Source organism: Sceloporus occidentalis, unplaced genomic scaffold (genome assembly GCF_023333645.1).
Source record: "Sceloporus occidentalis isolate IW3139 unplaced genomic scaffold, rSceOcc1.0.p SCAF_28, whole genome shotgun sequence".
Classification (NCBI taxonomy): Eukaryota; Metazoa; Chordata; class Lepidosauria; order Squamata; family Phrynosomatidae; genus Sceloporus; species Sceloporus occidentalis.
Genome location: NW_028317008.1, coordinates 6,086,988 through 6,100,625, shown reverse-complemented (window position 1 = coordinate 6,100,625; position 13,638 = coordinate 6,086,988). Strand labels below are relative to the sequence as shown.

The window sequence follows — 13,638 nt, the reverse complement described above, 5'->3', positions numbered from 1 at the left end:
ACTGCAGCGCCTAGACATTTTGGAGGATCACTCCTAACCCAATCTGCAATTTATCATGACAGCAACATTGCTGTAAACGAAAACTACTTACGTGCTTGAATGCACATTTGAATTTATCGTTAGATTATTTTTTTATCTTTCTGTATTGCCTATTATTATGGAAAGCTAATATGATTCATTTTTTTTGTATAATAAAATAAATTTAATAAAAATAGAATAAAAAAATGAGCAATGCGTTAATAAGTTATTACAAGTCTTTTTAAAACAAAAAAAAGATAGTATGGTAATTCTCTCCAAGGTTAACATACCCACTGACATTTTGCAGTAGGAGAAGCCAAGTAGAGCCTGTCCCCATTGGGATTGTTCAGTAAAATCGAAATCCGTTCTTAATCAGCATATTTATAATTACCAAGCACAGGTATTATCTCTGTCAGGGATGTCTGTATTACAGATGGGACCCCGAATAAATGACTATCCCATTCTATCGCAAGCCCCTCAATCTGCAAATTTCTTCATCGAGTAGGGTTTACCATGGTGGAGTAAAATACAGTGGCTGTTGAACAATAATTGTTGAGAGCATCAATATGTAATGCACACTATATGATCTGAGCTATATCTTTAAAGTGACATTTCTTAAATATAAATATATATATATATATACATATATACACACATACACACACACACACATATATATACACACACACACACACACATATATGTACACAGGGTTTACAATGTATATCTGAAAATATTTCATTGAATGTGGATTTTATTTTTACATTAAAACCTGTCATGCAAAATAGACACAAGTAAAATAAAAAAAGTTAAAATGAAGCTGCTAAGAAGAGATTATGAATTTTATCCTATTAGCTTAAAATCTATGGACTCTGATGAAAAGGAATATGTGCTGGAAACTTACAGTGTATTAATATACTTAATGCACATACTCATGCTGAATGCAAACAGAAAAAAAAATTTTCCTCTGGTTTACGCCCTTTACATTTAATTTAATTAATGCTTGGTAATGGAAAGTAACACAAGAGATGTTGTAAGCCCTGAAAGAAGTTATTCTACTATTAAAGAAGATCTCTCACACTGTCTGTACAGAGACTAACATAGGAAATACTCTGCCCACTGGACAAACAGAACATTTTTGATCGAATGTATCCACCTTGCTAAAAAGCAGGCTTTATGGTTCTATTTTCACATTTATTACATCACAGGGGATAAAACCTTAATATGTAGATTTGCTCAGTCCATGTCCAATATTTTTATTTAAAATAAAAATGTTACAAAAAGAGAGACACTTGGGATTTTTATTTAAACAAATATACAGAAACTAAAACTGTTTAAGAAAAAAAAACATATTTGTGATTTTTTTATACATACATACAGTATATAATATTCTTATATGTGGAAAATAGTTGCCACAAACCATGACACTGGTGTTGCAAATGTATTTAGAGAAGGCAAGCTTTGGGGCAAAGATTACAAATGAAAGAGAACAAGATATATGCAAGACTTACACACGTATCACAATAGAGACCTCCTTCTGTCCTCTCTCTCTCTCTTTTTTGAAGGGACGTTCTAATTATAAATGTAAAAAAAGTATCCCGCAGTTGGCTTAGAGAAGGCTTTTGATATGAAGATTTGGAAGGGCAGCATGCTTCAGCCTCAGATAATAACTCCTCGTCTATGCATGGGTTCAAAGGAGAAGCCAAGCAGAACTGGATTATGTGGGAACCAAGGGAGCTTCATTTGCGAATTCCGCCTTTCTAGATAAATCTCTGGAAGCCCTATTCTGTTTATGCTCAGATCCAGACAGTGCTTTTACAACGTATCCCTGATCTCAAGGTGGCTCATGAGTGCATGGGAACGTCAATACCCTAACCCTATATACATGGCTGCTCTAGTTACTGATGGGATACTCCAGGAGAATTTTTTTGCTATTATCGACCACAGCATCATGCTGGGAATCTGACCTCACTCTTGGTGTTTTGTGCATTCAACAAACATACACAAAATTATACCAACACAAATCTTAACTCTGTTGTGTGCCGCTTCTGTAACATTGACAAAATGTCTCACTTGTAACACATAGTTGCTGGAGAATGAAAGAAGTGTTAATAAACACAATAATAAGATGGTGCGAGGGTTGGGAGAAAGTGTTAACCAAAACGAGGCAAATGCAAAATTATACAAAATGTTTTTTAGCCTATGACTAAAAAGTTGAATGGCGGATTAATGCTGCCAATGTGCCATAAGCTTCTATGTGTCTTATCCTGAACAGATCATCCTAATGGACAAGATAAACTACCAGTCACAAGACACTGCTACAATTATTACAGGTAGTCATGGAAACTCGTCACTTGTCACCAACATCACACCATGCGCACAACCGGCCTGCAGCGCTACGGGAATGCGTTATGTGCTGTAATTAAAAATGTATGGCTTTATGAAGCAATATATGTAGACAATGTACGTTTATTCTTATAGGGCAAGTTTTGCAGGACAAAGCACTTGAAAAGTACAGTTTATGGTTGTAATGATAAAATAGCTACCGACATCCAACAAGTGACCAGTACATGGAGAAGACATTCAGACATTAAGAATTCTGATTATAAATATCCTAAAGTGCTTGCAAAGCGGACACAGCTTTCAATTCAGTATTTTTATTAAATATTAATTACATGGCAGGAGACTATGAAGACTGCCGCCACACACCATTTCTAGACTCAAAGTGAAGTCTGCAGCTACACGTAAGAACACATTGGAATTGCAGGTAGATATCCTTCTACAGTTATTTTTTTTATTAAATGCCAATTTACAAATGTACAATTTAGGTGGGGCACTTAGCACATAGGCAGACCACTTGCAAGAATAGTTTAAATGATATCAAATATTAAGCAAAGGAATATCTAATTCAAGCACGGGGCCATTATGGGGTTAACATCAAATGGGGTTATAAAGATGAGATTACCATTGATATATCATAATACTAATTTAACCTCTGGTATTATTTCTAAGGCACCAAAAATAATTTAAAGGCTTTGTTTTCATGGTCTTCTAACTCATTCAATCGGAATCCTACTCTCAATAACTATCCAGCAAGGAGCACAATCAATCAAAAACCAGAAACCATGAATGGATTCTATATTCATTTTTTGCTACCTCAATGGAAAAATGTGCTCTAGCTGGCCCAATAGTAGTAATGGTATCAGATGATATTCTATTTACAGTTGGTCACATCCGGTTATAACATAACTGTATGACGTCATAGGTATGTTTGATGGTAGAATACAACAGTCTATGTTGCTTAAGGTCATAATGCATTGGCATTTATACGTATTTCAATTTAAATTAAAGTATTCAACAGGGCAAATTACCAAATTACATTTTGGTTAAAGAACTTTCTTCTTGAGCAGAATGTTTATCTAATAAAAAGCAGCAGAAGAAGTCTATAAAATAAAAAGCTGCCATCTTTTCTTCAAGAACATATTACTGTAGTGAGCTAGAAGCAGCAGATGGTAATTGATTCCCCAAAGCCTAGTAAAAATAAAGCATGCCTGCCTTCACTGCAAATTATACAACGCGATTGCACCTAATACAAGGGCACGTCATTATCTGCCTCCTCTACTCTAAGACAGCTCGCTCTGCACTGCTCAACCACCTTTGGAACAAAGACTATGGAGCTATGTCAATCTGTTCCATGCACACATTCACACCTGACCAGTTTCATTACTGTGTCTTTCAGATTTATTAAATTTGCCATACCAGATTGCCTGTAATAGGAAGAACCAGGCGTTCATTATTAAACGTGACAAAGGAACAGTAAATTTCATTATGCCAACATAATTATGTTTTGTGACAACAAAGCTAATTATGAACTCACTCAGCTTCCTCGCAGTTGGTGTAGGTCAGATGTGCCCTGTAGTTATGGCAGTCAACGCAGCACTCTGTAAATTACTGGTAGCAGTAGCCTTTGTACAAAGCACAAATGATTAGGTAAAGGTACAACGCATTAATGGAAGCACATGAGTGAGGTTCATTCAGAAATTCACTTCTGCATCAGCTTCTAGAACCACATAAACACTTTAGGTTCTCATTGACAATGTATTATGTAGTGCATAATCAGCAAATTCTTCTGACTTCATTTGAGGTTTTATAATCCTACCTGGAAATTCTCAAGTTTGATTCCCAATCTTAGGGTGACAAGTTAAAGAGTTGACTCTTGTTGTGATCTCATTTTATCATATTGACACATGACAATGAAACATTCCTGCTTGCATATAGGCAACTTCATTTAGAATATTTCCAGCTCCTAACAAGATTTCTTTTAAGGGCCATTAGTACAACCTAAACTGCAAAATGCCTTATTGTATCCTTTACATGCACATATCTCCAACTATTCCTCTTTACTCACATGATATCGCTCTTCTGCAAGCTCAGAATGAGTAGGAGGGTATCAAAACGTTGTGCAGCCTTGAAAGTGGCAATGATATGTAGAAATAGGAGGAATATGATTATCAATAAAATCATCTAAATAAATACAGTTTTCTTAATGTATTAAATAAGTTACATCGATAAGCCATATCACAACATACAATCTACCATTAAGTGACCAAACAGACGTTCAGGCATACATTTTCTGCATCGTCACAGCTGACACCACAGGAAATGTTGGAGTTGAAAATGAAGAAAATGGAGTAAAATTGAGAAAATGTATCTTTTTTAGGGAAAGGAAACAAAGACTTAACCACTTAAGGACCACGAATGTTTTTAGGTCTCACAGTGATGGCTACTTGACCGCTATAATTCACCCAGTCATGCACAGGAGTATTGAAGGTCAGATTAGAACAGACTCACTATGATGACCAAGAAGATAAATTCAATTTTACTTGAATGCATGGGCATACGATTGTATATAACTGGAGAAAAGGTTTAAATGTGGTTTCTATAGCTGCACACTACTGCATATATAGTGAAAGTAACCTCAAAAACACAACAGCAGATAAGCAGGAATGATCTCAACATTTCGGTAACAATGATACGTTTATCATGTGATCTTTGGGATTATGTGTTACACTGTGCAGTTATTGATTAAATTGTGACTTTAATTATATATGCTGTGGTATGGACTAAAGTGCAAGACAGCCTGGAGCAACTTTATGGGATTGCTATATATCTTGCAGATTGATTTATATACAGTGCTCTGTTTTCCATGTAACATATACTGTCATATTTTCCCATTACCCTATCCACGTATGACTTAATAAGAGCATCTACGTTATAAGATGGGAATAACGGACTCTTGATGGATAGTCACGCGGCAACCCCTAATGAGAAACGTTGACGAAGAACGAGGCACCAGTTTTTGCCTTAAGCAACGGTTTGTATGGACTCAGCAACAGTATCCGACCAAAAACAAAACTGCAACATCATTTAAGGAAGCCCATCATGTTATTAAAAAGAAATCTATCATACCAATGTAATTTTAACACAACACATTGTTGTACTGATTATAATTTCATCAAGAGACACGTCTGTACATGGATTAGCTTTTCCATTACTGGCAGGGTTCATTAACTTCATTTTCAGCATGCCATATTATAATTGCATTGGTCAAGGGTAATCAGTCTTATACATAAAAGTGCATATAAATGATTTTATTGCAGTCGTGAATGGCAGCAGTGTTGCCATACCATATGAAATGATAAGTCTTAGGTTTTAGTTAGCGCTGCCGGTGGCAGATGGCTACTTTAACCCAAAACACGCCATTAGATCACATATCTCTGTGCAAAAGCTCTCCTTTGACGTCTGTTAGTATCTAAAAATGTTTGAAGGAAATACCCAATTTATCATTTTACCCTCTTTATAACGTTAAGCAACAACATCATTACACATCGGCCACCCCCTATAGTTTAATGTGTAAATTCAGTAGCCAACAGGTATCACATCAGGCATGTTGTTCAAGCGCGAACCCCATTAGTTATTTTTGGGATTCTTGGGAGTTGTATTACTTGCCAAAACGTATAGCAACCGAATGACACCAATAAACATTTGCAATGGTTAAACCTCAAAGATTTAGGTTTAACAAACCACCACACTGAAGGTTAATGTTTTAGGGGCAGATTAAAGCCACTGGGTAAAGCCAGCAATCACTTACTATTCTGCCCTAGTTACTATGATGTCTTCATTTGATTACCCAGCATTGTTAACATGTTATTCCATGCAATGACCCCTTCCTACCAGACTAAGCCTGCATCTGTCTAACAGAAAGCCTCTCATAACATAACTCCCCTTCTGCTGGTCTTGCTATCTCTTGCAAGACTGCACATCAGCATAATCCATTGAAGGGAGCATAAGACGCTTTAGAATTCTGCATCTGTATAGAATCCCAGAAGGTTTAGATAGCAGAAATGAGCTCTCTATTATTAGTGCTATCAGACATTTAACACCGCATTTACGTACCTCTCACACACAGATCAAACAATGCCTTTAGTACATCTTTTCAATGCGGTCGTAACATGCTCACCAACAGCGGGGTGAATCTGATTATATTTTTCTGATTGAAATCTTCATTGGCTTGATCTTAATTTTATACAGTGTGCAGTTTTGCATTATATTTAATAGGGAAATTTGCAAAAGAATACTTTTACATACGCATGTGAAATGTATAAATGTTAAGTGTTTTACAGTAGAAGAGCAAAAACCAAAGTGGTAAAAGTGGACCAATCATGCTATGTTAATTGAACCAATTCTAACTCCTTCTATACAAAATAACCACCAAGTTTGGTTTAATCCATTCTTGATCAAACTTTTGAATTCAAGTAAATCAACCCATTTGGTAGAGACCAAAATCCCATTTGTGCCACTGAAAAATATCAAATTGTAGCTCACCGTCACACCGACAGATCATAAAAGACCTTACGTGCTTTCTGATCCATGCCTATTTAGCATTGTTCTTCAGCTGTTCAGCTATAGAACTTAATGAAAGCTATTCACTGCCAAAGCATCTCTTTAAAGTACGCTCAAGTGTCACTGCAGTATGCTAAAACTTCCCTTATGCGTAGCACGTTCAGTGGAAGGCAGTATAGTGAATACTTATTGTGACAAATGCCTCGTGTTACGTGGGCTCCCCCGACCAGCTTCAGCACTTTCTTCCCCAGATGGTTTAGGCGATCTGTGTAAAATGTGCAAATCACTCACCCGCTATGTTAAACTAAATCTGCCATTTTGTTTTCAAACCTGATTAAGGATATGATTCTGAGAAAAAAAGAAAAAAAAACGAGCTTGAAGCCGGACGAGCCATATGTAAGGGTTAGGGAAGATACATATCTTCCCTCGCACATACAAACCACTTTCTAAACGGTTCTTGAGCCTCTAATTTCTATCCAAGTTTGAATGAAGAACACAACTAAAAAAAAAGTGTCCTGTTTGCTATTAAGAACTCTGTTAGGGACTAGGAACCAGCCAGAGACAGATAGTACGATGCAAAGACCTTTATTAATAAAAATAAAAATGATCCAAAATCGTAATCCAAGAGAGTATCCAGGGTCAGCAGCCAGAGCGGGTAATCAAACAAGCCGGGGTCAGGAGTATGGAGATCGGTGAAGTCAGAATCAAAGCCAGTAATCAGGAGCCAGAAGGGAAGTCAGCCAAAAGAGGTCATACATGGGAATATACTGAATAGCAGGGAATACACTTGGTATCTGGAAACAACACAAGGCCACGGAGGTAATGAGCCTTTATGCTTAAATAGCCTGGACTGAGTAGAAAGGCTCTGGCTAATAGCAATCAGGTGAGTAGAAAGGAGTCAGCCGTTACTAATCAGGTGAGCAACCCTGACTTTGGTTAATGTTGGGAACAGTTGTTTACAGTCTTTACAATAATGCTCTGTATTTTACCCATATATTTTCCATGGATTCATCAAGATTCTACATCTACAACAGACCAAATTTAATAGAACTCTTCTCGGTTTTGTAATTGTTCTCATTAAAGCTCGTTTGAGCAGGGCCCTCCTCACCTGTTATTTCTGTAAGTCATGTTTTATACTACTTGAAATGTCCTGCGCTGCATAATATGGTGGCACTATATAAAACAATAATAAAAATATAATTATAATAATAAATTATTAAAAGAGCTTGGGGTGTCCTGGCAAAACCACTAGCACATCTATTCAACCAGTCACTAATGACAGGAGGAGTTCCAGAAGACTGGAAATTGGCAACCGTAGTACCACTGCACAAAAAGCTAGTAAAGGACGACTCGGCCAACTATAGACCAGTCAGGCTTACATCAGTAGTTGGCAAGTAACATAGAAACCATGCTAAAGGATAGGATTGTTAAATCTGGACGCAAATGGTTTGCATGATCAGAAACAGCACGGGTTTACTACAGAAGGATCTTGTCAAACTAACTATATTTTTGTGTGGGTAACTAAGATAATAGACGAGGGAGGAGCTGTTGATATCGCCTTTAGTAAGGCATCTGACACGGTTTCTCATAGAAGACATATAAATAAACTGCAGTCTATGGGTATGGATGCCAGAATAGTTGAATGGATAAGCCAATGGTTGAGTGACAGGAAACAGAAGGTTGTAGTTAATGGTGTATATTTAGAGGAGGACTTGTCGCTAGTGGGTACCTCAGGGATCAGTATTGGAACCTGTACTTTTTAATATTTTATCAGTAATATTACAGAAGGTTTTTATGGTATGATATGTCTTTTTGCACATGATATAAAGGTCTGAAGCAGGGTAGACATTCCGGGTGGAACCACTCAAATGGCGAATGACTGATGCACTTTAATATTAATAAATGTAAAATAATGCACTTGGATGTAAAAATCCTAAAACAGAATATAGCATTGGTGGCAAGATACTGTCAGTGACAATGGAAGAGAGGGATTAATCATTTATGATGACTTAAAGGTAAGCAGACAATGCAATGAAGCATCTCAAAAATGGGAAGTGGTTTGCAGGACAGAAATCAGGGAAGCTTAAAGTATCTTAATATGTACAACCTAGAGGAAAGAAGAGAGAGGGGGATGCAAAAGAAACATTTAAATACTTAAAGGGATTTAACAAAGTACAGGAGGCAAGCTTATTTGAAAGTAGGAGCAATGTTAGCACGAGAGCTCATGGTCTAAAACTAGAGGATCAGGGACTTACATGTAATGTAAGGAAGTTCTACTTTACTTAGAGGGTAGTAGATAAATGGAACAGTCTCTCAGCAGCAGTGGTGGAGGCTAATACAATGAGGGAATTTAAACAAGCATGGGATAGACTGTAAAGCTTTCCTCACTCTAGGACAGGGGTGGGCAATTAATTTTCCCATGGGGCCACATGAGAAATTGGAATGGTTTTAGAGGGCCAGACCTCTACAAACTACAAACTCCGAAGCCTTGTCCATTTTGTTAACTTATGTGCTGTTTAATAAAGTTATTCAAGCCTACGTCATTGGTAGAGGTGCTTGAATAAGTAAGGCCTGAATAACTATTAGCACAGCACAGAAGTGAACAAAATGAACAAGGCTTCGGAGTGCATACCGTATTTTTCGCTCTATAAGACGCACCTGCTGATAAGACGCACCTAGATTTTAGAGGAGAAAAAAAAGGAAAAAATATTTTGAGCTAAAAAATGGGCTAAAATATTTATTACAATAACTGAATAAGCTATGAACACAGTAAGACACACGCAGTAAGACACACACAGACACAGTAAGACACACACAGACACAGTAAGACACACACAGACACAGTGAGACACACACAGACACAGTAAGACACACACAGACACAGTAAGACACACACAGACACAGTGAGACACACACAGACACAGTGAGACACACACAGACACAGTAAGACACACACAGACACAGTAAGACACACACAGACACAGTGAGACACACACAGACACAGTAAGACACACACAGACACAGTAAGACACACACAGACACAGTAAGACACACACAGACACAGTGAGACACACACAGACACAGTAAGATACACACACACACAGTAAGACACACACACACACAAACACAGTAAGACACACACACACAGTAAGACCTCCCTCCCTAACCCCCCTTCTCAGTATCTCCCCTCTAACTCCCTAACCCCCCCTTCTCAGTATTTCCCCTCTAACTCCCTAACCCCCCCTTCTCAGGATCTCCCCCCCCGCCCCGGTCACTTACCTTAAACTCCTGTGTTGGAAGCGTGAGGCGTTTGTCTCGGGTGCCGGCGCTTCACTGCTGATCGCCGGCGTCTGACGTCATATGCCGGCGCCCAGCGTAAAGCGCCGGCACCCGAGACAAACGCTTCCAACACAGGAGTTTAAGGTAAGTGACCGGGGCGGGGGGGGACACCGGACTCATTGGTGAGTCACCAGGACACTCTTTGCGGGCCGGTCCGAGCTATTCAGCGGGCCGGATGTGGCCCGCGGGCCGTGCTTTGCCCAGGTCTGCTCTAGGATCTGACCAAAGACTGATAGGCTTTAAGCCCCTTACATCAGGGAAAAATAGGCAGACAAGATGGGCCGAGCGGTTCTTATTTGCCGTCATTTCTATGTAAGGCCCTCTTCACCTGTTGTTTCTGTAAGTCAATTTGTTATGTTATTTGCTATAACCTGTCTACCCATTGTACAGTGCTACGGAATATTGATGGCGCTATATAAAACAATAAATCATTGTCTCAATTAATTTTTTTATCACAAAGGCTGGTGTCTTTGGTCCTTTAAAGACTAGAATCAAAAAGGACTGCCTTTATTTAAATGAAGCAGACGTGCCAGCTTGGCAATCGGTCCATATATGTTTGGCTAATCTAACACAACAACGTTTCGGCATTCCACCAAGAAAGTTTTTAAACAATGCATTCATTAGCATCCATAACAGTTTATAAAGTAACATGCCTATTGTGGTTCAATTGTAACAGATATAATTTACCTAAATGGTACAAAGACAAGACAGGCTTATTAAAAAAAAAAATCTAGAAACAGTCGTTTGAAAGAAACTATGGAAAACTATTAAAAAATCCATATTTGCTAAAACCAAAAGGTCAGAGGCTTAGATGTAATGTAAGGAAGCTTTACATTATTGACTGGGTAATAGATAAGTGAAACAGCCTCTCTGCAAAAGTGGGAAAGGTTAAGCAGCGAGTGAATGTATACATGCACGGGATAGGCATATAAGGCGGATACATTGAATCTAAGACAAGACTGAAGACCGATGAAGGTTTAAATCTTTACGGCAGGAAAAACAGGCAGACTAGATGGTCCGAATAGTCCTTCTCTGCCCACAAATTCTGTGTTTCTATATATTAAGCTACGTTGGACAGCATAAATGAGCAGCATAAATCAAGCAGCAGAAATGAGAAACGAAAAAACCCATTGTACCACGATGAGGAATATGATGGCGCTATATAAAAACAACAAATAATACTAAACATTTCACTTTCGAAGCGTCCCTAATACCCTTCGCACTTAATGATTTATGCACAAACAGCACATTAGAAGATTCCTACTCATGGGGAACACATCACCGGCTGCTAAGGTCTTACAAATTTCATTTTTACCCGTATAGTAAGTAAAAGGGGATTGGCAGTCACAAAAATATTAGGCATTATTTTTGTACATTGTGCATACTTTAATGCATTTGGAATATAAATAAAAACAGACCCGATGCAACAAATAGAACACAAGTAATATTGATTTATACAGTGTTTCTGTAACACTATTAGCTCCGTCTTATCCGTAAGATCCTCGGTCCACCGGCCAGGTATATTGCCCATATTCATGGTAGTTTAGCGACCACAACATATCTGTAATTTTTTTTTTTTACCATTACCGGCACCAAAATGGTTAAACATTGCCACTGTCAAACATTCAGTACTGAAAAGATCATCTTTTTCTTTGAATACTCGTAATACTCTTGGCAAATATACTTGAGGAAAATAATTTCGTATCAATGACGTTTAACCTAACTTATGCTAGAAAGGGTTAACATTCTAAATAGGCTCATGCTGTTCAAAGCAGAAGATCAACAATATAAGACTATGACTCTCACACTCAACACTATGGATTTCTATAGACAATTATTTAAATAAATTCCTTCTGCATTAACAAAAAAAAATCAAATGTTACAAACCTACAAAGTGAAAATAGTTATTTATTAATTGCAGGGCACGGGTTATTACGGTAACAGTTAATGCATGTTTACATTCACATATACTTCATCGGCTTCATTTCGATACAATGTACATTAGTGACCGCAGAAGTAAAATAACTTCATTGTAACACGTTTCACAATATATCAGATACAGAATGTAACGCAGAGGCGGATTAGAATGATGAGGCTTGCAGTTCAAAAACAAGTAAGGGACCCACAAACGACATGCCGCGGCTATAAATATCATATATATGAAACATGCCACAACAAATGATGATTTCAAACGGAAACACCTGCATGACATTTGCATGAAAATAGAGTACTTTTACTGAATACATAGCAGGTTTCTCGGCAGACCGCTACAACAAAAAGCATGGCTAATAGCGTACAGTAAGACGGATTTCAGATGCTGGGACAGTGCCTCCGTTTATAACGGACATGGAAGTATTTAAATCTTTAACCAGGTGCATCTAGCATTCTTTACAGAATAAAAGTTAAAAAAAAAATCTGCATCATCCCGCAATAAAATTATATTAAAACGTGGTCGCCAACCCAAACATACATCAGCGCTGGGATTTTCATAGACCTATAGATAGGGAAATATACAACTTTTATTTCTGCCGCTGCCGCTGTTCATAGCGTAATGGAAGCGTATACCCAGAAACTGCTAGAAAATCAAAGGCCGACCGAAGAACTTCCCTAAGCGGCAATATCTATGCATCTCCCATCTCACTCTATATGTCTAGCTCTGGCCAGCATAGAAACAGATGAGGAGGGTACACGAAGCCTTACCTGGGTGCAACATACTTTGGAAATAGAAGATGACCAGGATGAAGGATCCCAGGCAAGTGACCAGCACCATCCGGCAGATCCGATTCATCCTCATTACCTCCAGAAGAGCCTGCTTCATAGCTTTGTCCGGCCGCAGGTGCAGGAGAGGGGAAAAGCGCAGGTAGCGGACTACGTGCGAACGCAGCTTGGCAGGGTGTCTGCTGTAGGGTGCGGAGGTCGTGCCAACTTATGGTGTGTTTTATCTGGCTCTCTATACAGCTGCTTGGAGAAAAGTGGACATGAATTGCCGCAGCTGAAGAAAAGCGTTGTGCTTTTATGCATGTATACAAAGAGCCATTTGCTGCACTGACAATGTATAAAGATCCACTTGCGTTAACACTGGTCTACGCTCAGAATGTGTGTGTGTGGAAATCTGACTGTGAATCGCTACATCCAGTTGTCTGTGTATTGCGTGATGCGTTGAATGTTTGTATATGTATTGTGGTGTCTCTCTCTCGTGTTTGCATATAGTGTCATAAAGCCAGCGCTTCCTTGACAATAGTAAGTATCCAGTGAATGAATGCGCTCAGCCTGTGTGGTCCTGTATATTGTGATTCTAGCGCATTACCCCTCTAAGCCTGTGTGTGCGTTAAAGGATGCTCTGTCGGAGTGTATATGAATGTGGCATCTAGAAGGGAT

The 13,638-nt window shown here is 38.4% G+C and overlaps 1 protein-coding gene across 2 annotated transcripts in view; it reads right to left on the bottom strand.

Moving 5' to 3' along the window:
* The window catches only part of LOC149299744 (carbohydrate sulfotransferase 11-like), an 84,911-nt gene extending 71,830 nt beyond the window's left edge, over window positions 1-13,081 (bottom strand). The window contains exon 1 of one of the 2 annotated variants that reach the window (XM_089486174.1): window positions 12,961-13,081. In XM_089486174.1, the coding sequence (XP_089342300.1) occupies window positions 12,961-13,078 (118 nt within the window). In that variant the 5' untranslated portion in view covers window positions 13,079-13,081. The remainder of the gene's footprint in view (window positions 1-12,960) is intronic. The other variant, XM_089486173.1, reaches the window with a different exon arrangement.
* Window positions 13,082-13,638: the final 557 nt, after the last annotated feature.